Here is a 24839-nt window from a genome sequence, read left to right as displayed (position 1 = left end):
CAAAGGCAGACGAGACTCTACGACCTATCCTAGATCTCAGACCTCTAAACACTTACATACACTCAGACCATTTTCACATGGTAACCCTTCAACAGGTTCTTCCACTCCTCTCCCAGAGCGATTTTCTCACCACTCTGGACTTGAAAGACGCATACTTTCACATCTCAGTACACCAGTCTCACAGAAAGTACCTCAGATTTGTGGTGGACGGGCAACACTACCAGTTCAAGGTGCTCCCGTTCGGGGTAACAACAGCACCAAGGGTATTCACCAAGTGCCTAGCAGTAGTGGCTGCACACCTCAGAAGACAGCACATTCACGTCTTCCCGTATCTGGACGACTGGCTAATAAAAGCCACGTCCTACGAACAATGTGTGCAACATACAGCCGCTACAGTCCAACTACTCCACCAGCTAGGTTTCACGGTGAACCATCAAAAATCCCACCTGGTACCATCACACACAAAACAATACCTCGGTGCCACCATAGACACCTCAAAAGCCATAGCCTATCCCAATCCAGCCAGGATTGCAAAAATACAGGCTCTGCGTCAAAGATTCATATGTCAACACTCTCTCCCAGCAAGAGTGTTTATGCAACTGATAGGGATGATGGCCTCTTGCTTCTTCATAGTGCCCCATGCATGACTCCAGATGCGTCCACTCCAAGAGTGCTTAGCGTGCCAGTGGAACCAGGCCCAGGGACAACTGACAGATCTGGTGTTGGTAGACGGTCGCACCCATCGCTTTCTGCAGTGGTGGAACACCACAAACCTTTCCAGAGGTCAACCGTTCCTGGACCCGGTCCCACAAATAATCCTAACAGACGCATCGCTCTCCGGCTGGGGAGCTCATCTGTTACATCTCACAGCACAGGGCACATGGACGCCACAACAGAAGTTACTCCACATCAACCATCTGGAGTTACTGGCAATCTTCCTCGCCCTAAAATTCTTCCAGACGCAGATTTCAGGCAAGGCAGTCCTCATTCGCACAGACAACATGACTGCTATGTACTACATTCAAAAACAGGGGGGAAGGCAATGCAATATGGATGAACTGGTCAAACAGATTTGCATACGCTTTTCCACCTCTCCCACTAATTCCATTAGTGGTGCGAAAGCTACAACGGCATTCCCTAACACTGATCCTAGTAGCTCCAACATGGGCCAGACAACCGTGGTACACCACACTGCTGGAACTCTCAGTAGTACCACACCAAAAGCTACACCTCTCATCATGCCTCCTAACCCAGAACCATGGAGAGATCAGGCACCCGGACCCAGCTCAGCTCAACCTTGCGATCTGGCTCCTGATGTCCTAGAATTCGGATACCTTAACCTTCCCCCTGATTGCATGAATATTATCAGGGAAGCTAGACGCCCTACTACTAGGGCATGCTATGCTGCAAAGTGGAAAAGATTTGTTGTTTACTGCCACAACAACACAATCAATCCTTTAAATGTGTCCATACTCCATCTACAAGGGTGTAACCTAGCATATACTTCCATTAGGTTACACCTCGCTGCAATTGCTGCTTACTTACGGAACAGGCAGCACCTATCACTTTTCAGAGTGCCTGCCATCAAGGCCTTTATGGAAGGCCTCAAAAGAGTAATTCCACCCAGAGTACCACCCTCACCTGTCTGGAACTTGAATATAGTTCTCACACGGTTAATGGGACCCCCTTTCGAACCATTACATAAATGTGAGCTCCAATTTCTCACATGGAAAACCGCTTTTCTAGTGGCCATCACTTCCCTCAGGAGTGTTAGTGAAATACAAGCACTCACTATACAAGAACCTTTTCTCCAAATGCATCAGAACAAGGTTGTACTCCGCACCAACCCAAAATTTCTACCCAAAGTCATTTCTCCATTCCATCTAAACCAGTCTGTAGAATTACCAGTCTTTTTCTCACAACCTCAAACCGTTGCGGAAAGAGCTTTACACACACTGGCTGTTAAAAGGGCTTTACTTTACTGCATCCAACGGACACAACCTTTCAGGAAAACCAAACCGCTATTTGTCTCCTTCTCTCCACCACATAAAGGCAACCCTATTTCTAAATCGGGGATAGCTAGGTGGATTGTAAAATGCATACAGATTTGCTACCACAAAGCAAAACGAACGCTATCTGTTCCCCCTAAAGCCCACTCTACAAGGAAGATAGGGGCTTCTATGGCTTTTCTAGGATACATACCACTAGATGACATCTGCAAGGCAGTGACATGGTCAACACCGCACACTTTCACAAAACATTACTGTGTAGATGTGCAAACCAAGCAACAAGCTAGTGTGGGCCAGGCTGTATTAAAAACACTGTTCCAAACAACTGCAACGGATGCCGGTGGTCGCCGCTAGGGTTGGGTACTGCTATATAATCTATGCACAGTGTATAATCTGCAGCTCATATGCCTCGAACGGAATATGCTACTTACCAGTATGCATCTGTTCTTGGCATGTAGAGCTGCAGATCTATACACGGCCACCCGGCTACCTGTATCCGTTCCAGTCTTATCTTATTTAGATACAACACACATGGGTTTCTTTACTGTTACTACTACGCTCCATCTTTCCCTGCTGGCGAAAAACAATCTGAGGATGGAGCCGAAGCCCATGCGCAATACGAACCAAGGGAGGAGTCACCGAACTCGTGACTTCCAAAGACTTTCCAAGAGGAAAAACAAACTGCAAACATCCGGGCCCAACACCAGATGGCGATCTATGCACAGTGTATAGATCTGCAGCTCTACATGCCAAGAACAGATGCATACTGGTAAGTAGCATATTCCATATATATATGCACCAGCCGACTTGAGGCTATATTTTCTGAATTTTCTTATTTCCATTTACAGTCAGGATAAAAAAACATTCAACATAATCGCTACCATGTACAGAAAATAGAAAAAACATACAGGAAAGGAGGAGAAAGCAGCCAGATAAGAGGGCGTCCATAGAACACTCAGAACACTGTTACATAGATCTTTGGGTTTTACTTGATGTTTCTTTGGTGTCCTAAAACGTTTCAATTTTTATTAATAAATTAATTGGCAGCTTTTTAATAAAGGGCCTTTCACGATTTATGACCTGCCTCTCCTCTGCAAGGGAGAAAGTTAAAATGAACCACATGCAGTGTGTGTGATCTGCTTCCAACCTCCCCTTCAGTAAGTAATGTAAATTGATGGCATTTTCCTTAAAAGAAAGCTGGAATATCTGAGGAACAGGGAGGCGCGGAAAATAACTAGATAGCGGGACTAGAGAAAAGGCTCCTTCATTGCAAGACCGCTCTCAAACCTTAAGGATTACTATAGAAGGAAAGAGATTCATGAAGAGGAGGCAGCATAACATCACTGTCTCAATACTTCCTCTCAATACTTAAGCAATTCTCGATCAAGTCAAACATCTCACATATATTAACTGTCACAAATGTGTATAACATCAAAGAAAGATGTTAATATTGTGGCCCCACTCAATGTTGACACCTAAGGCTTTGATGCAAGTATGAAAAGATCTGCCATCCAGAAGAATATTTTTTTGCCAACCTTGATGAATTTGTTTGAGTGATTTTCTCAGACTGTGCTACTGATTCCATCGGATGATGCAGTGCAGACACCATTGCAGCCGCTGCAACTATCTCAAAATCTGTTGCCACTTTTCACAATTGTCAGAGACCGATATTAGTTTTGCCTCCACTAAGATCTGCTACTCTGAGAAGAGCAGAAGGGAGTTAATATGGGTACATAAATTCTTATTTCAGTTTTCCCACAGGATAGGGATGAATAATTGTTCCTTATATTGGCAAGAATATGTTGACATATGCAGGGTGATAAGATATAACGTAAAATCGAGACATGAAGTATGACAACAATGTGATACTTTGTTGTTGATCAGTGCTGGTCACTTCTGCTAATGTTGTGTGATGACCGGAATTGTTGAAATGCCAATAAAAACATAAAGACACCCTGCTGCTCCTCAGGATACACCTTCAGCTTCTCCAACATTGTTGTTGATTCTCCAAGTACCCCAACTCATGCAACTTCAGCGCAGTATTCAGTATCTGACTACATCAAGTCACCAACAGTTGGTTGACATGTCTCCAATAAAAAGGAGAATAAAGAACGTCAAGTCCTCTTCCACTCAGATTGAGATACAGGCTCCGATATTCACTCTACGTTTTCTACCCCTACTTTTCCACTTTTCTTGCCACCAGTAGCATTGCCGGTTAATATTGCCACGCTCCTCCAAGTGTCAACAAGAGAGGCTGTGAAGTTCAGTATCCATGTGGAGATGCAGCATACTTTGGTGTCTGTCATAATTGAGACTTTGCAGCTAGGATGCAACCAAGTCCACTCCTGCTACTGGTCACAGTCACAGAGTTGGAGGGGTGAGGAGAAATTGATGCTAACCACATCCAAGGCAACTGAGTCTAGACTTTTGAAGAAATGCAGGCTGCCTGAGCAATAGCTACTCTGTGTACAGGATCAGGTAAAGTGTTTCCTTCTGAGGTCTAAGCTGCTTCAGTAATTCTGCCGCCTCCAGACTTTCCCATTCCCCCTTCTGTACACAAAAGGAGGCCACTACCTCAGCACAGTTAATGCTAGACCTGCTGTTCGGAGCGGCCATCGAACCTGGGCAATTACCATGTTGTACGTTATCCATTAAATGCAGCAGGAACACAGACTAGTCTAGCTCCTTTGTAAAATTAACTGTCACAACGAAATGCTAAAAACTCTCCTCCAGTTGGCAGGCACACTATATGCTTGAAGGTATATATCGTCACTACTTTATGTACTTTTTGGTATGCCCCGGGGTCTGCAAAATGTACTCCAGCCTAGAAGTAGCATTACCTCATTATATCTTGTGCATAATATTGTATCTCCTTATGATTTAAAACTAATGAGGTTATTTTAAAAAAAAGGCCCACAGCTAGATTTCATCACACCTGCCTTATAGTTGTCCTGAATGCCAGATTACGTACAATAGCTTTACCGCAATGGTTAAAGGACAGTGGCCCTAGATGGACAACGGGTGAACAGACAAGCTGACATAAACAACAAGACCATCTCTTCCATGGTGGACTCTGCAGAGCAACCTCTATGGAGTTCCTTTTCAGCAAAACTCCACCTACTCAGACTGTGGTAATGGATGCATCTCTGTGTTCTCGAATAGTGCATGATCTCAGGCCAGAGCGATCTCTCAATATTGTGTTATTCTTTCAGAGGTCAGGGCAGCCCACCTAGCTTTCAATGTGTTCCTTATCTCCCAGGTGGAAAAAAAACAAAGGAAGATGTACTTGGCATCATACAAATCATGAATGGGTCATCAAAAATGACCTTCTTTTAAAATAAATTTCACAAGTGGGGTTTTCATCAAAAAAACCTGCTTGCCGTGTCCCAATCTGCAAAGTGTACATGCTGCTCTTTCAGGTTGGAATGACAAGCAGTGCACTTTGATAAATTAGTCATGAAAAATTGCTGTGCACTTGTGTTCGAATTCCCATGATACCATCAGCACCAGTTAAAATTAATTTCTCCAGGGTAAGGATGATCCTCACTACTCCAGAATAGCTCATACAAAGCGATTCTCTCATCTCCTGTATATATGAGAAAGACCACAAAGCACGCTTTCATGCAGACAAAATGTACTGTCCAGGTTTAAGTGTTCCATTCGGTTACATCGCAGTTGGCAGTGGGGGCTCAAAGTACTGCAATATGGCCATCTAAATGTGCCTCAAGACTGCATGAATGTTTTGAAAGAAGCCACCAACCAGTCACTACAATGGCATAAGCTTTCAGAGGGAAAATATTACACAAACCGTGTCAACAGCAAGAATTTGACTCGATTGCCTGGCAAGCCAAAGGCTTGGTAGGACAAAAGATTTAATGTCTAGCAAGCTCTTTATCAACTATTGCCCAATTCGAACAGTATTCCTTTTCCTTATTTTTTTGTCCAAACAAACTAAAAGTCTGTTTTATGAGAGAGCAAGCAACTACAGCTGCCTGGATGAGTGTGTGCATGTTACGGATACCTGCAAAGCGGCTACCTGGCGAGACCTTCCACCCATTAACAAAGCACTATTATTTAGATCTAGATGCCTTTGTAGACACCATAAAGGGCCAGGGAACTAGAAAGACCTTGTTTGTATTAATATCTTGCACTGTCAGCTTCACTTCATAGTGCCGTCAGCTGTATTGGGATATGCCTGCTATTATATTCCACCGCTTGACTATAAATGAAGATCCTGTGATGAAGAAAAAAAGTTGAGTATTCTAATCCTAGTTCTGCTTCATAGGAGGGATAATTGAAGCTTCAGACTTGCATCAAACCTGCCTTTCTTCAATATTTGGACAATAAAATGTCCTATTGTAGGCATCCAAAGAAGTAATAAAAAATTATGTCCTTGTGGAGCTACTGCTAGTATAAGTCATGATGGGATATGAAAGCTGCTGGCTCATTTAAGGAGCAGTGTCTGTTTTCAGCTTCTGTAAAGATGCTGCATGTCTGGTTACTTTTTCCTTGTTGTCCTCCTGTTTTCTCCTTTGCTCGAGGCTGAAACGTTAGTGATTGTGTAGCTGTTAACACTGGGTAGTTTATTTAGTATTGTGTTTCCATAGGAAATGCATTTTTTGTGTTGCTAACAACTTTAGTCCCGTTTGACGATTCTCCACGAAACTTTCCCCCCAAAAATGCTTCTTTAGGACTAGTTTGCGCATTGGGTGATCCATCAAGCGGGGGGTTGGGGGAGGTGGCGAATAAAAGAGGGGGTTCTGGTGGGGAGTCTCAAAACGTGATTTTTCCCATTAATATTTCCAATGGAAATTTAGACCCTGCTGCGGCCCAAGCCGCTGAGCGTATTTACACCAGATTTGGCAGAAAGCTAGTTCGTGGTCCAGAAAGAGTTTTTTTTTGTATTTTGGTGAGAATCCATTCAGTAGTTTTAGAAAAATTAAGATTAGAAAACATTGTATATTTCACGCCGCAGAGGATCTGGAGAGCTCTCAAAGTGAGCTCTGTTTGGCTCCCACCATCTCAACCAGAACCTGGTACTCGGTCCCAAGTCCGAGAAAAAATGTTAAAAAATAAATTAAAAAGAGACACTAGGGGTCAGGGAAGGGATATCCTGTCTCCCGAGGCCTGGTTGTGGGGTCCCTGAGGGACCATGTCTGGGCCCCCAAATTTTTGTTTTTTAGAAATATTGCCGCAATTTTTTTTTTTAAAAAGCATGGATCATTGTGCTTTTTTTTATTGGGGAGGGGGGTACATGCCCCCCCCCCCCCCACTTCCCCAGTCTGGTTTGGCCCTGGGAACCCCATTCCCCCGGCACAACACTTTTAAGGGGAGGGAGCATGTGTCCGCCTCACCAGGCCACTTCTGACCCTGGGGACCCCACCCCCAAGGCCCACTGTATTTTTAAGAGGAGTGGAAGGGGTCATGCCCCCTTGGAACCCCATCCTCCTGGGCCTCTTCTATAAAAAGGAATGTGGGCTGTGCCCCCAATCCCCCCACCCCTTTGTCCTCTAACCCAGCCATTAATGACCCCGGGGTCCCAGAACCTGCTCACATACTATGACCCGCGTAGCCCACCCTCACCCTGGGGCAGAGTTTCCCTGTCCGCACCGGCGCAGACATGGAAACTTGTTTAAAATTCTTGCCAAACGGGAGCAAACGCAAAGCCTGCTTCCAGCTGAAGGGAGCTTTAAGAATGCTCTTGCCAACAGGGAGCAGACTTTTAATCTGTTTCCCTGCACCCAATGATTTGGGCGGGAAAACAGAACAACAGATTATGCTGCTCCCACTGGGCAGGAGCAAAGTCCTGCTCCCTCTGGACTGGAACAAGTCCAGCTCCCACAGCAGTTGACTGGGCCTGTGGTTCCCCCCACGGCCCGCAACATTGTGCATGGTGGGTGTCCTAGGTGGGCACCAACCTTTAATTAATAGTGGCATAGAGTCGAATAGGGTAATGTTGAGTGGTGTAGAGTGAAGTGGAGTACCGTAGAACAGCATGGAGTGGTGTAGAGAGTAGTGTGGTAGAGTGCAGTATTATGTTATGTTAGCAGTATATAGAGTGTCTGGTTACTCCAATTCAGAGTGTCCCCACGCTAAATTCCAATTGACCAAGTAGGCAACAAACATCCCCTTTTTACTGGGTTAGTCTTTTCCTAAAAAGACAAGTTTTTAAGTGCTTTCGAAAAGAAACTGCAGAAGGCTCTAATCTGAGATGCAGCGGTAATCGGTTCCATTGTTTAGCTGCTAGGAACCTGAAAGATCTGCCACCAAGGTGCTTTTTGCAAAATTTAGGAACTCCGAACAAGCTTATTCCAGCTGGTCTAAGGCAGAAATTGGGAAGGTAAGGTAGAATCAGTGGAAGGAGGTAGCCAGGGTCTTTTCCCTGGAGTATCTTGTGTACATAGCACACAGCTTTGAAGGATATCCTCTCCTCAATGAGTCGGCAGTGGAGTTTTACCAGGGCTGACCCCGTAGGGGCACATCTGGGGATTTTCAGCAGCAGATGAGCAGCTGCCTTTTGTTCCCTCTGGAGCATTTGAATACTCATCTTGGAGGCCCCCAGATAGAGAACGTTGCAGTAATCCAGCCGTGATACCATGAGAGCATGGACTGTCTTTTCGCGGAGTCAGGAATAAGCCCTAAAATCTTTTCAATCATTTTCAGGATACCAAAGCAGGAGCCTGCAAGAGTGGAGATTTGGTCTGTAAAGGATAGGGCGGGATCAAACCACACTCCAAGATTTTTTACTTTAGAGTTGGAGATAGGCAGTGGGCCTAACTCATTGGGCCACCATAATGTGGACCAGATAGACGGTTGTTTCCCTACCACCAAGATGTCGGTTTTATTGGCATTAAGTCTCTGGCAACTGTTTTTCATCCAGTTGGCCAGAGCTACCAGGCATAATTTGAATTCTTCCTTGACTTGAATATTATTCTGAGCCAAAGTTATAATCAGTTGGGTATCATCAGCGTAAGATACCACCTGAATGCCTTGGCCTTCAATTATTTCAGCCAACAAACGCATATATAAGTTAAACAGGGTTGGACTCAGGGCAGAGACCTGAGGCTCTCCCTGTTTCAGCGACCAAGTCGTGGAAGTAAATGACTGTAGGGTGACCTGAAAGGTGCGACCCTCCAAGAAGTCTGTTAGCAACCCAACACAGTGCCTCCCACCCCTGAATTCTGTAGCCTATCTATTAGCAGTTCATGGGAGACATTGTCAAAGGTGGCACTTAAGTCAAGCGTGACTAGTGCAGCCGTCTTGCCTTTGTCCGCCACTTGGCAGGGAGAGATTCTGACATGAATAGGAGGGCTGATTCTGTGCTAAAATATGGCCTAAGCCCAGATTGTATCTCATGAAGAAGTGCATTTACTTCCACAAAATTCATCAGCTGTTGATTGACTCATTTTTCAGCAATTTTTGCAAAAAAGGGCAACAAAGATATGGGTCTTAGGTTTTCAGGTGCAGAGGGGTCTCAAGTTGGTTTCTTCAAGAGTGGAATCACCATGGCATGCATCCACTCCTAAGGAACATGCCCAGAGACACAGGATAGATTAAGCAATTTAGTAAGTTCCGGAACAATAGCTTCCCTGCCTCGTTCTAATATAGCCGGGTAGGCGGGGTCTAGAGGAGAACCAGACTTTACTTTTAGCATCAAGCTATTGGTTTCGGCCTCCGAAAGAGGTTTTAAGTTTGAGAAACTTCCCGGAACATCTAAGGTGGTCCGGACAGGGATTGCATGCTGAACATTTCTAGCACTCTGAGGAAGGGAGATATAGATAGTGTTTATCTCGTCAATAAAAGGCAGTGCAATCTGATCTCAGAGGGCAGTAGTGGGTAGAATTGACGCAGCTGTCCGTTCCAAAGATGTCAGGGATTTAATTAGCTGAAAAAGTTCCTTTAAGTAGTTTTTCGACTGGTCGGATTTTTAATTTTTTTTAATTTATTTTGCATACAACTTCGCACGTACGTGCCTTGGAACCTTATGATATTCTCTCAGGGCTGCTAGTGGCATACAGTGGAGTGAGGTACAGCGTAGTGACATAATGTACAATAGCATGGAGTGGAGTGGGGTAGAGTAAAGTGCAGTGGAATACCATATATTAGAATGGAGCAGACACTGGGGTCTTAAATCTGGGAAAATAGTAGTTTTTTTTTTTGTTGTTCCCTTACTATTACCACTTTATTAAAGTGTTATTGGGTAGAAGAGACATGTATTTATAATTTTCTATATATTCTTACAGCAGTTTAAGGAGAATTGTTTTTGTTTTCTTTTTTTTAAGTCGTGTATTACTTTGTAGTTTTTATCGCAGTTATCTGTATACTTTTTTGTGAAGATTTAAATATTTTAAAAATAGAAAATACATTGTTGTACACTATATATGTAAAATATAGTGTACTACATCGTATTTTTTATTTTTTTGTGTATTTATTTGTTGGTTAATTTAGTTTTGGTGCTATGATACTCCCGGGGGAGGACCACGGTACTTTGTACATTTTTCAAAAAATATACAAACATAAAAATATTTTTACCAACTTAATTTAACTTTAATAAAGTGGAAATAGAGGGGAGAAAATGTTCTAACCTAATACTTGCCTACATCTAAGGGCGAAACGCAGAACAAGGCAAAGTGCACCTAAAAGCAACATGGCTGGCATTAACTTTTGTAAAGCAAACACAAGATGGACGGAGCACTGAAACTTTTCAGATACTCCCCCCAGCCACAGATCTCGGTTGAATCCATCATTCTTCAGCTCACTTCGCCACCGCAGTTTAGACACAGCTATATGCAAATCAGTCTTGATCCTGTGCCACATGGGAACAGTCCAGCCTGAACTGCTAAGCCATGTCTTCCCTGGACCGGACACAAGCATCCTGGTACCGGTTTTGGGGTTGCACTCCTCATCAGCAAGGTTAGCTTGAATCCAGTGGCAAAGTGAGCAGGGGACCCACGTCTGGGCATACCCTGCCAACTTAGGGCAAATAAAGCAAACACAAGGCGGTAATGGACGGAGCTCTTAAACTTTTTAGACACTCACCCCCAAGTCACAGATCTGGGTTGAATACATCATCATTCTTTAGCTCACTTTGCCACCTTAGTTCAGACACAGCTATATGCAAATCAGCCTTGACCCTGTGCCTCATGGAAACAGTCCAGCCCGAACTGCCAAGCCATGTCCTTCCTGTACTGGAAACCAGCATCCTGGGACTGGTTTCAGGGTAACACCCCTCATCAGCTAGGCTAGCTTGAATCCAGTGGCAAAGTGAGCAAGGGACCCATGTCTGGGCATACCCTGCCAACTTAGGGCAAACAAAGCAAGTGATCTAAAGAATGATGATGGATTCAATCATGATCTGTGACTGGGGGTGATTGTCTGAAAAGTTTCATCTGCGCACCACAAATTTCAAATCCTATCAAGTTTCATGTAAATCCGTTCAGCTGTTTTCGTGCTACGCCAGATACAAAAGTCTGTGGAAAATGCATTGGATGAGAAACGCTTTTATCTTTGCACCCCCTAGACCAGTCTCTGGGAAGCTTTCCATCCTCCATCAATGTAGAAAAAGCAATAGGCCCGGAAAAATTTGTGGAGATTTGTCAAACGGGGGTGCTGTAAATATTGACCAAATTTCCGAACAATTCCTATACCTGGGAATCCTAACTATAGCTACAGAGTGGCAAATGCCACTCTGTCATTTATATGCATTTTCGCAAAAGTAATAAGTGCAAGGCTTGTGGTTTGGGGGTTAATACAGTGGAATACCTTGCCATTATAAACCGTTCAAGTTCTCAGACTCATGCAGTTGCAAAACAGAGTTTGAGGTGTATGTACTAACAAGCAAATGTAAATTGAGATATGTCGGTATTACAATCTTGTAAGCCCACAAAATAATTTTACAGCACTTAAGGGGTATTGGGAATAGAGATCACTCCTACCGGGTGGCTAGGCATATCGATGAGTGCCTTAGCATTGATGAGAAATGTTTAAAGTATTATGTCATTGATGCAGTCCAAAAAACATCACAGAGGTGGCAACTTAGGCAGTTAGAAACAAGATACATTAGTAACCTAGATTCCAAGTCACCGAAGGGCTTAAACCTTGAAGAATTATATACATTTCTGTAATAAAGCTGCATACCACTCCCATACCTTGATGGGTAGATAGTGCCTGTTAAAGTTGTGAAGGGGGAACAAGAGAAGCGTTTTGATTTTTTTGATTTTCTAATTTTAATGACAAATTTGGTTATTTCTTGTTATAATTTTGGGTTGATGCAGTTCTGAATGAAAAGATAATTGGATCCGTAGAGTATTTGTAGAGTGCAAAAATGATACAAATCATGGGAACAATGTCATTATGTAATAAATTCCTACTTTAGAAAGTCTTTGCCCACTTGGGCTCAATTGTGTTCTGGGAAGAGGTGTATAATACCTACAGACGGCAGAAAGAATTTTTTTATGAAATCTGGTTTAAAGTAGCATGGAAGCAGTCTTTTTAAACATTTGTTTTTATATTTTGGAATATGTTCAACGTTCAAATGAGATTCTAATTATTTGAGATGAATTATGAGCACAAATTTAAACTAGTATGAAATTGTGCTTATTTATTTTGCATTGATTTAAGACTGTGAGGAATACAGTATTTTCTTTCTATGTTATTTATTCATGTGCTCTATTTAAAGGGACCAAAATGGTGCCACACGCACATGAACAAGGCCAAGTGTTTTGGCGAATTGTGTGGAATTTGTATTTAGCATTCCACTATTTAGAGTAATGGTTTATGTTTTTAATGTGTTCCGTGAACCCTTCATGCATTAGGGAACATTTTGTATATGAGTTCACTGTCGATTATTCTGATGCAGAACTAGGATAAGAAGTAGCTTTTCAGTTGCATATGGTATTTAAGAATTGTCCAGCTGCACGATGCACATATACACTATTAACTTGGGCAATTGTTCTCCATTCTCCCAGCTATGCAAGAAATGTCTGCAAAGGACTTCTTTAAAGCAACTGTACTTTTCTTGTCACAAGCCCACACATCTGGACAAGATCCCTTGAAGGAGCTACCAGCAATTCAGCTGACTGACGACTACTGCAACGCCTGGGTGGATATTTCTGAGCTGTGGTTCTTAGGGATGCAGGCTTTTGCCAGCTGCCTGCCTCTTTTGACATGGCTGTCCCCCGTGTTACTTGAAACAAGCTGGCCAGAAGAGGTTTTGGGACTGTTGGGGCACGTGTCTCCGTCCTCCGTTGATCTGGAAGTGGTCACGGCATACCAGTCTATCCTAACTGAGCTGGCAAAAACCAGTCCATCTTTTAAGGCAATACTTCTCTCAAACGATTGGGTGGAGAAAGCTAATATTTATGGCATGGCGGCCCTTGAACAGTATCTGTTTGAGAATTCTACAAAGACAGTTGTAAACTAAGCAAATATTGACTGCAGGCTAAACAGACTCTCCCACCACCTCTTATGTGACCCCTACATACTCAACAGGACTTCTGCAAGTTCCCGCCAACCCCCCCCCCCCCCTTGATCCATCTTTAAAGCCTGCCCTGCAGCTTTCGGGAACCCCCTCCACCACCCAGAGCATTCCACAATGGGGCCTGCAGCCCTCAACCTTCTGGCCTCTAGCAAGGAGACCCCTTGTGTATGCCGTATGGATAGACGGCCATAAAGATGGCAGCCCAACCTTGCAGATGCTCCCAAAGGCCCATTCCTTACAGCCTCTTCTACAAAGGCACCCCGCCCCCCGCAGATGCCTTTCCTGCAATCCATTCTCTCCTCCTGGGGCATACCAGAATCTCCCACCTACAAACTCTTCAAAAACCCATCAGTCTCTTGTAAATGTAATTCATGGAAACAAAGGCCTAATATCTTTAGAAGCTGTTTTTTTTGTTGCTTTCTCTAGGACACAAAATCTTATTTCTAACATACTCCTACATCATTTCTGAAATGTATGTTGTAACAGATATGTTGCTGACTTTTACCTATGTCTGTTATACAAGTATGATTATTAAGGAGAGCAGAACCAGCTTCTTGTTTGTATTTTAATGTTAATTAGGCTGCTCAGTTACATGGGTTTCTCCAGTCTCCTGGCATGTTGCTTGGCTTACAACTAAATTGGTGCATTTTAATAATTCAGTGTACTGAGTTTTAATGCACTTGTATGCTGCATTAGAACAGATAGGTAAACTTGGTTAAAACATCACACAAGACTGTAAAATAATGCGTGCACGTGAAAGCCAAGTAGGATATTTTTGTTTTCAATGTGGCATGGAACGATTTGTTACTGTAAAGGGGAAATGAGTTCATAATGAAAGGCTAACTCCTATACTGAGAGAGGCCCTGGAAGGCCCACACAAGGTACATGTAATATCATTGAACAAATTAGGCAAAGAGAAGGACGCACAATATCTTGCCTGAGATAGCAAAATGATAGCTATTAAAATATTGGTAGGTCTTGTAAGGGTGCTTCTGATAGATGCGTCTAACCATTGATTCCTCACCTTGAAAATATTTCTTTAGGCGTCAGAATGGATCCAGAAACTCAAAGGTAGCACTCCTGTGCACCGGTAGGTGGTGTCACACAGCTCCAAAGCAATGTTGTTCTGCTCCAGAAGTGACAAGCAGGGCCACATATAATCGCCACTCAAACCTGCTGATGGGTTCCTGCCTTTCTTTCTGCGCATTCAGATGCGGATCCAGAGTTCTACTCCTCTCAGACCTCTGTGAAAGGGAAATGTCTCACTTCCTAAAATGACAGAGTTTAAACCTTGCAGGGATTGTTGCAAGCATATTTCTCTTTCAGACCCTCGTGAAGTACGCCTATGGTGCCTGGGGACAGAACACCACTCCAGGGCCTGGGATGACTGTGCCCAGATGAACCCAAAGGCCATACAGGACCATGAGCCGATACTCTGTCATCATACAGCAAATGACTTCCGCAGCATGACCATTAAAAGTCCTATGGAAGGTGCCGTTCCTGAAGTCATTCATGCAGCAGATCCTCATCGCGGTCAAAATCTTCAGGTAAGTTGAAGGAAAACCTCAAGAAGTCCAAGTGGGAATTGGCCTTCTCCTGCCACTCTTGAACTCCAGAGAGGGTGTAAAGGCATCAATGTGCATATCAGTCTAACTCCTGAAGAGCTGATTTTAAATTTGGCCCCAATGCAACCTGAATTTCATTTCTTGGTCCATCAGCAATGCTTTCAGTAAATCGAGACTACGTTGTACCTATTTGGATTGCTTCTGGGTTCTTCTTGTATGCCTTTGGGCCTCAAAGATTCACAAAGGCCTCCAGTAGATGACCCGCTGTTGGACTCCCCCCCTCAACTCAGTCTGTGCCTCGAGCCCTCTCAGATTCCACACTGGCTTCAGTGCCCAGAACCACCTCCTGCGCTGGTCCCCTGAACATTGACACTGATGCTGAGGACACAGTCATAAAAGGATCAGTCAACCATAGTGATTTCATGCTGAGTCTCCCTCATCTCGACTGAGGCCGCACTCCGATTCCACCGGAGCACAGCCCATAATTGACTCCGATACAGTCCCTTTGCCACACTGCAGAGCTCATACTTTATATCAGCTTTTTGTATCTGACAATGAGGATGATTAAGGGGACACATTGGTATGCAGAATTATAGGATGCCAGTGGTCTAGACACCTTCCCAGACACTGGACATGTCTCTCCTCCTGGTCCTGCCAAAGAGGATAGTGCCATGGTCGTGCAGTGGGTTGCAGAGATCCATGATCTGCAACTCCCTACCATGGAAGTAAAGACAGAAGTTCTTCAGCCTGGCCAATCTGGTAGAACCTCTCCTACCATTCAAGGAAACCCTAACAGCAGGGGCGTAACGCAGCCCCCTTCAGGGCAGGGGCCTCCAAGCATTCTGGGGGAGCTCCATTCAGCCCAAAGCCAATGAATTTCAGTGGGATAACTGGGATGGGGGCAGGTTAGGGGACCTTTTCACATTCTGCAATGGGTACTCATCATTTTTTATTATGCCACTGTCTTACAGTTACCCTCTTAGGCAAAACCATGTTCTGGGCCCCCAGTCAATAGTCAGTTAGCTCGTTGCGACAGACAGGCACCAGGTGATGCTGACTTCCTCACTCAACACCCAACGTCAGCGAGTCTGGAGGTACAGGTGTCCACCAATAGACTAAACAATAACCCCTTTCATACAACCCGTCCAGACTGAGACTCTAACCACATGGAGATCTTTAGCAAGTGTGTGTTTTCTTCTGCCAGCCCTACATTCCCTTTACACCAGATGTGATGTTATTTTACTCTTGGTAAAGCGCAGTAACTTGGCCCCGAAGGGACATCTCAGCGCTATGACTGCAGGCAGATTGAAGAGCTTTTTGAAGCCAGAGAAACTGGAGCATGCACGGATGGACAGAGGGAGCCTCTTCCAGTGGTAGGGTGCACGATAGGACAAAGCCCGGACGATATATTATACGAAGAGGGCATAGTTGAAGTTGGTTATTGGACCTTCGATTTCTGTCAGGGTGGTAGAGGATGGGTCTGTCCGGTAGGTATTTTGGGCCATTACCTGCCAATGATTTGTAGGTCCGGCAGAGCAGTTTGAACAGTGCTCTCTTTCTAATGGGGAGCCATTGAATGGCTACGAGCATGGGGTCTGATGGTGTCTGTGGAGGCATTTGTTGACCAGTTGGGCTGCAGTGTTTTGAACCACCTGCATTGTGGATAAAAAGGTTTCATTGGATGCAAGAATTAGGGCATCACCATAATCAAAGGGACTGATGATTAGTGCCTGGGTGAGAGTCTTCCGGGAGCGCAGTGGAAGCCACCAAAAGATTCTCCTAAGAAGGCGCAATGTGCTAAAGTAAGTGCCGCAGGTGGATGGTATCTGGTCTTTCATAGGTAGCTTGTCATCTAAGAATATACCAAGGTTCCTGGCTGTTCTACTGGGCGATCGGGCAGAGCCTAGCTCAGCCGGCCACCAATCATCTGCCCAATGGAGCTGAGCTTTGCCAAATAGGAGAATCTCTGTTTTGTACCCATTTAATTGAAGACAGTTGAGGGTCATCCAGGTGGCAATTTTTCTCATGCAGACAACTAATCGCGATTTGACGTTCTCAGTTTCTTTGAGGAATTCTTTGAACCAGTCAAGGGTGGTGCTGTAAATACCTATCTCATAGAGACGCCCAATCAAGATAGAACGTGAGATGTAATCAGACGCCGCCGACAGATCAAGGACCAGTATGGCAGGATTTCCAGCATCCTGGAATAACCTGACTATCTACTGCTGCTAGTAAAGCAGTTTTTGTGCTGTGGAAGGGTCTGAAGCCCGATTGAAAGGTATCCAGCAAATAGTGATTCCCCAAATAGGAGAGCTGTTTGTTTGCGTAGGACTCCAGAGCTTTGCCCAAATGAGGGAGAAGTGATATGGGGCGATAGTTACCTGGTTCCATGGTATCCGCAATGGGCTTTTTTAAAATGGGTGTGACGTGTGTTGCTTTCCATTCCAGCGCAGTGGTGGCTAGAGAAAAGACACTGGTTACACAGTGATGTGATGGCAGGCGCAAGAAGGGTTGATACAGTGCCAATTATATGAGGGTGACAAATAGCTGCTTCTTAGTTTGCTACAGCCATGCTTTGTTGGGTAGAGTAGGTCAAATCCTGCCTGCAGTTCCAGAGGATCTGCAGGCGTTTTTTTTTTATCTCAAACCATACAGAACTGCCTGGATGTGGCAAAATATATTTGATCTAGCCTGGACACAACCAATTGCTTGGGGTGGGCAGTGGAATGAGTGTGAGGCTTCAGCGTCATGCCTGGATGAGTTCTACGGGCTTCTGAGGGGATGTCAAAGCATCCTTAAAGGACATGCCATTCAATGGGTTTTGCCACTCAGTGAAAAAACGAACTCGACCATGGAACACATTAAAGAAAGTTGTGCCACAGCACATTCCATGTGGCTGCAGGGAGTTTTTAATATTGCTAGCACCATACCCTGCCACCTGCACAGCGGCCTTCTCAGCCATTTCATGAGTGAAGCCACAGCTCCCAGAGACTAGATTCAGTGCATCAGGGATAATGTGCTGCTCTGCCCCATGTCCTTCTGGCAACCACCACTGCTAAACCACTTTAGTGTGCCCTTTTCAACACACAATTTCAATCACATCCTTAGGAGGTCAGCTCAGACAATTCCTCCAATTGTGACAAGACATCACTTAGAGCACATGTGTCCTCCAATTTGTCTAACGGGGCCATCCCCTCACATTTCTCTTTACCTTGGCACACCTTTCGCCACCATTAGCACAGCTGATGGAAAAGCACTTTTCCATTTTCCAGCATCTCTCAAATGGCAGTTACATCCAGAGGTGATGCAGGGCATTTTCCAGCAATGAATAGAACCCTGCCTCTATCTTTTCGCCACCGCCAAGGATGCACCATGTCAGCTTTTTTGTGCTCTAGAGTTTCCAAGAAGGCTCTCTCTGAGGCACATTCCATATATCTGAGGCACATTCCATATAGAGTGGAGCTCTAGACTTCTGTATGCGTTCCCTCCTTTACCCCTCATGGCCTGAGTTCTGAAGAAGATAAATACCTACAGGGGCTAAGTCATCCTAGTAACTACAGATGGGGCAAGGAGGGAGTAGTATCTGGAACTCCTTGGGTAGGATCATCTGTCCTTCAATAAAGCTGCCGCTTCCAAAGGATCTGCTGTTGCAGCAACAGGGCAGGGTCCTGCACCCGGGCCTCTGCAATTTGCACCTCCATGCATGGAGATTGAGCTGAGAAAGTTATCTTAATTTGATATTCCTCCCAAAGTTGTTGTTATTCTGGCAGCCATGCATCCATTTATGAAATCTGTGAAATCCAGGCTTCAGGACAAGTTTGTGGCTTGCTGCAGCCCCTGCCAGATTGACCCTTCTACAAGCTAAACTGTCTTGAGTTGAGAACTCTAGCTGCATTTCTGCCCAATGTGGTAACCTTTCCACGTGGGGCAGGCTATCGTCCTTCTGACTTTCTTTGCCTCGCCACACCCCTCGATAGAGGAGATGGTACTTCATTGTTTGAGCCCCAAGGGACCTCTAAGTTTCCACATTGATCATACCAGGGACCACTGAGTGGACAATAAACTCTTTGTGGGCTTTTTGCAAGCAAAGAATGGCAAGGCTGTGCACAAAAGAAATGTCTCTATGTGGAAAGTCCTCTGCATTAAAAGTTGCTGCTGTGCTTTTTGAGTTTTGGGGGTTGGGACAGTTTTGTTTGGGGAGAGAGGTGCGCTTGTTTGGGTGGCGAGGGTGGTTTTCTTTGTAAATAAATAAAGGGGAAAACTTTTATTCAATCTAAATCTATGCCTGAAGTTGTTTGTTTTACATTTACTTTGCACTGCTGCCTTCAGCTAGTTTTACGCAGTCTAGTTATGTGCTTGTAACTTAAAAAAGAATATAGCGCTTAGTTATAGAGTTATAATTCTCGAACTATCTTGACCATTAGGGGAAATGCTGCCATGATGACCTATATTGTCTACAACAACCTAGATAAACAATAGTAGCAGTTAGTTACTTACTAAGTTACGTTTCATCCATACTAGTTGTCTTACCTGAATGTAAATGAAGCAATTACAGGGAAGGCATCACAACTTCACAAGCAAGGTCCCACTTTCAGTTCCACCCAGGTTAGCTCCAACTGTAGGATTCATCTGAATAATTGATTGATTAGCCATCGTAGGCAACTAAATGTAAATAGAAAGAGTTGACACCAACCGATTACTACATGATGACACAACAAGAATGCCTGATAGTGCTGAAATACAAAAAATACCAATGCTATTAAGTGTTGGCTAAAGTGGAGATAATAGTATTATTTGTGAAATCCTCTAATTATTTTAAAAAAATTGACTCAAAGTCTGCAGTGGACAAGCTCAGGTTTGGCATTTATGGTTAAGCATCAAAAGACCTGAATGATGATTCTGGCGACTGATGTTCTTCATTCTATATCTAAAATATGGATCACTTTTCATGCACGGATGGGTAATGGGCCACTGTGGACTATTGCTTAGAAGATCCTCCAGTAAGTTGGTGTTGCTTATCCAGTATTAGGGTATCTTTCATAGATTCACATGCCTGAATCATTCCCCGTTGTCTGGATGGGAGTCCCCGGTACATAAATAAAGTAATGTCTCATTAGACATATACAGTAATAGGCCAAGGTCCTCACCTTAGTAACATATCAATGCCCTTTTGTAATAAAAAAAGGACCAAACTTTGGAGTAGAGCCAATCAGCTATCACCACCCTCTGGAACCTTCCTGGAAGGAGCTGTAGTCCCTCAGATTTTCTACCGTACGTCGTGCTAAGGGAGTCTCCTCTGAGCTCTGCTCAGCTTTCCTTATTTTTGGATTTCCAATGCTTCTTGCTTCAATTTTCCATCTTCGGGGTGAAGTTCTCCAGTTCTTCATGGCAGATACTCCAAAGAAAGGCCTTTTTAGGCCTTGTGCTTCCTGTGGAAAAAAGAGACTTCATGTGGATGACCAACACAAGGATTGTCTCTACTGCCTTTATCCGGATCACTCCTCAAAGGACTGTAAGGTATGTCATACCTTTTCCACAAAGACCCTCAAAGATCGTGAGGGACGCCTCTTAATTTGGCTGCAGAGGCTTAAAGACAAAGAACAAGTACGATCTTCTGAGGAGAGTGAGGGCTCTTCCATATCTTCTCAATCCTCTCAGAAAAGACCAAGGGAGGCTTCTCCAGGCCCTTCGTCGCAGCCACCTCAAAAGAAGGTGCATAAAAAGTCTTCAGATGTACATCCCAAGGCTCTTTCAGCGAAGGTTTCTCCTCAAGAGGTTCTTCACACCTTCAAAAAGCCTTCTTCCACCCCGTCGACGACGGCCTCGTCGACGGTCGCCTCGACAATGAGGAAATCTACATCTACAGCCTTGTGTGTGTGACCTCGTCGACGACGACTTTTTCAACTTCTGTCGAGTCTTCTTCATTATCCACGTCGACGACTCCACCGTCGACGGCCAGTAGGTCTGTCTCGTCGACGCTTAAGATAAAGAAGTCACTGTCGACGTCCAAATTACCGTTGACGCTACGATCGCCGACGACTGTGTCGACGACAACGACACCGTGAACGAAGACTATCCCGTCGACATCCACTTCGTCGAGGACGGCAACGTGGGCGAAAACTCCATCGACGACAACACCGTTGACGACTGCTCCGTCGACGGGACCTCCGTCTACCATGGTGCCAGTCGACGCTTCACCGTCGACGACTGCACAGTCGACGGGCGTGTCGACGACAGCGGATTCCAATCTAAAAAGTACGTACGTACATCTGAAGATCACAAAACGTACCTTGACGCCGGCCCCGACTTCCCCTAGTAGGGTCTGGCCATTGCCACCAGCACACATTTTGGAGGAAGAAGATTCTGATGATGACTGTATGTTTAGGACGGCGACAAGTCCATCTCAACTTAACGTCAAGTATCAGGACAGTTCAGACTATGAGGATCAAGTACAGGAGGATCAGGCAGTTTATCCTGTAGAATACCATCCGCCTCCCATGGTTTGTCTGCCTGCATCTTTAGTTTCTGATCTGCAATTCCTCATTACGGACTATAAGCAGAGATTTCCCACTTCTGCAACGTCTCCGCCTCCAGCTGTGTCTCCACAGCCAAGACCGCAGCCTCCACCTTTAAATCTGCAGTCTGGGCCTGTCACTTCGCCACCTCCACTTTCTACAGACGATGAGGAGGAGGATCCACATGAGGAAGGGGAACTTAAAGATTCCCAATCTACTCATGATGAGTGGGACGATTATGTACTCCCCTGTCCAGCTTCCCCCATGCCTGCTCAAGCTGACTCGCCTCCTGAGGAAATGGGGGGATTTCACAACATAGTGGAAAGAGCGGCGCAGCGTTTCCAAATACCTATGCCTTCACACCAGCAGGATTGCTTCCTCTATGATTTTAAAGAGCCTTTTAAAAAATCAGTCAGATCTATCCCTATTATAGATTATATATGAGATCAGGGTGTTAAAATAATGCAAAACCCTTCCTTGGTGCCCCCAGTATTGCCTCGTCTGGATAAAAAATATAGAGCTCCAGATACTGCTCCAGCTTGCCTAACCGGACATCCCAAACCAGACTCAGTCATCACACAAGCTGCTCAGCGGAAATCAAAAAATTCTTCCGCTCAGCTGGCCGCTCCTCAAAGACAGTAGACGGCTTGATAATATCGGAAAAAGTTTCTCATCAATGTCCGCATTAACAGTGCGTGCATCCAATTCCTTGGCACTGTTATTACGCTATAACAGGCAGATGTGGGCAGATATTGCTCCATATCTTGCGGCCTTGCCAGATGACTCCAAGGAAGAAGCAAAAGAGATCTTGCTGGAGGGCGAACGTTCTGCATCCGTGATAATAGACTGTGCGATGGATATCGCCTCTACTGGATTTCGCCAACTGGCTGGCGCAGCTGTACTACGGCACCAGGGTTGGTTGAATGCAACTTCATTCCGACCGGAAGTGCAAACAAAAGTTTTGGACTTGCCCTATGATGGTCAGCTTCTTTTCGGAACACACTTTGATGAAGCTCTTCAGGGTTTAAAAAAGGATACCTGCACAACTAGAGCTTTGGGTACCCTCCAATTCAAGAACCCACCTTTTCGTGGCTCAAGAGGAAGAGAACAAACATCTGCAAGAGGTGATTACCAACACCGATCTTCCTATTCTTCCAATCAGCAATATCGGCCACAATACCAGCATCGTCAACAGCACCAATCAACCTACCCTAAGTCCTCCTTTCGTGGCAAAGGAGGTTGACAGAAAGACGCTGCTCGACGACAATGACTTTCCACTACCGCCGGTCTCCATCTCCTCTCCGCCCTCAAAGGTTGGAGGAAGAATTTCCCAATTCCTACAAAATTGGAAACAAATAACGGACCGTTGGGTTCTGCAACTAATTCAATTCGGACATTCACTAGAGTTCATTCAAATTCCTCCCCAAACCCCTCCCCAACCTATGCTTCTCAAAAATGTACTTGCTCTACTCCTGGAACTTTCACTTATGTTCCAGAAGGGAACTATAGAAAGAGTTCCTCTTCGTCAAAGGTGGAAGGGATTTTACTCCTGTTTTTTCCTGGTACGCAAAAAGGAGAAGAAATGGAGATCAATTTTAGACTTGAGAAGTCTCAACAAATTCTTAAAAAAGCAGTCGTTTCGTATGGTTACCATCCAGGAAGTACTGCAACTTCTCAATGCGGACGACTACATGGTGTCTTTAGACATTCAAGATGCCTATTTTCACATCCCTATCCATCAGAATCCCAAGAAATTTCTGAGATTCGCAGTAGCGGGCAGACATTACCAATTCCGTGTCCTACCGTTCAGACTCAAATCGGTGCCACGCATTTTTACAAAATGCTTTTCTCTGGTTGCCGCATATCTCAGACAACAACACCATCAGGTCTTTCCATATCTGGACGACTGGCTCGTCAAAGCACCCTCTTTAGAAGGCGCGTCCAGGTCTTCCGACGCCTGTCTATGACTTTTCGATCGCTTGGGGCTCACTCTCAATCAGGACAAGTCCGTCCTCCGGCCTTCTCAGCGTATAACTTTCCTGGGTGCTACTCGCGACACGACCCAGAAGGAAGCGTTTACCTTACAAGAGCGAAGAGACAAGCTTCTTTCCTTGGCGATTCGCATACAATCCAAAAAGTCTTACAGTGCGCCTTTTCAAATCCCTGCTCGGGATGATGTCTTCCTACATTCTACTAGTTCCACACTGTCGCCTTCACATGCGCCCTCTTCAAGAGGCGCTATCAGCTCAATGGGTCCAATGTATGGGATCATTCGACGATGTCATCTGGGTGACCCCTCAGATGATCAAGGTGGATTTGCCCTCAGAACCTTTCTCAAGGCTTGCCCTTTCTTGCTTCCTGCTTCTCCACATACCATCACAACAGATGCGTCCCTGGAAGGTAGGGGAGCTTTCCTCCAAGAACTCCAGATCAGCGGAAAATGGTCCCTTTCCGAAAGAAAACTCTACATAAATCTCCTGGAGCTACGAGCGGTTTATCTCGCTCTTCTTGCATTCCTACCACGGATCAGAAATTCCCTAGTGCTTGTGCAGACCGACAATACCACGACAATGCACTATTTAAACAAGCAGGGAGGGACTCGCTCTCTAACACTCTCTCACGAGTCGCAAAAAAATCTGGAACTGGTTGCTCCATCACAACATTTCTCTTCGGGCAGAGTATGTTCTAGGAACACACAACGTTCTGGCCTACAGACAGCATGTCACGAATGGGAATTGAATCAGCGGACTCTCAACCGCATATTCTCTCAATGGGGCACCTCTCTTCTGGACCTATTCGCTACCAAGCAGAACGCCAAATGCCAACACTTTGCAAGCTGGCATCCCCAGAAGGGATCTCTAGGGAATGCATTTTCGATCGCATGGTGCAACGTCTTTGCATACGCTTTTCCACCAATTCCCCTGATTCCCAGGGTTCTCAGAAAATTGAAAGCGGAACCTTGCACGCTCATCCTGATAGCTCCAGCTTTGCCACGCCAACACTGGTTCACTGAGCTTCACCTTCTCTCCCTGGAACTGCTGATCCAGTTGAAACTGTTTCCCTCTCTTCTCACAACGAACAACCAACAAGTCCAGCATCCGGATCCAGCAACTCTCAGATTATCAGCTTGGCTCCTGAGTTCAGAGAGTTCCAGGTTCTAGACATACCTCTGGACTGTAGAGCAGTTCTGGCTCTGGCTCGAGCAGACAGTACTAACAAAACATATTCCTTAAAATGGAAGAGGTTCTGTATCTGGTGCAAGTCAAACCAA

At 44.9% G+C, this 24839-nt stretch overlaps 1 protein-coding gene across 2 annotated transcripts in view; it reads left to right on the top strand.

Annotated features, from left to right (window-relative positions):
• NCDN (neurochondrin) overlaps positions 1-19331 on the top strand; it is a 75093-nt gene extending 55762 nt beyond the window's left edge. Inside the window, exon 7 of one of the 2 annotated variants that reach the window (XM_085647986.1) lies at positions 12977-19331. In XM_085647986.1, coding sequence (XP_085504112.1) covers positions 12977-13431 — 455 coding nt within the window. In that variant the 3' untranslated portion in view covers positions 13432-19331. The remainder of the gene's footprint in view (positions 1-12976) is intronic. The other variant, XM_085647987.1, reaches the window with a different exon arrangement.
• The last annotated feature ends 5508 nt before the right edge of the window (positions 19332-24839 follow it).

The sequence above is a fragment of the Triturus cristatus genome, chromosome 3_2 (genome assembly GCF_964204655.1).
Source record: "Triturus cristatus chromosome 3_2, aTriCri1.1, whole genome shotgun sequence".
NCBI classification, from domain to species: domain Eukaryota; kingdom Metazoa; phylum Chordata; class Amphibia; order Caudata; family Salamandridae; genus Triturus; species Triturus cristatus.
The sequence above is the reverse complement of the archived record's forward strand: the minus strand, read 5'-3'. Positions and strand labels throughout refer to the sequence as shown.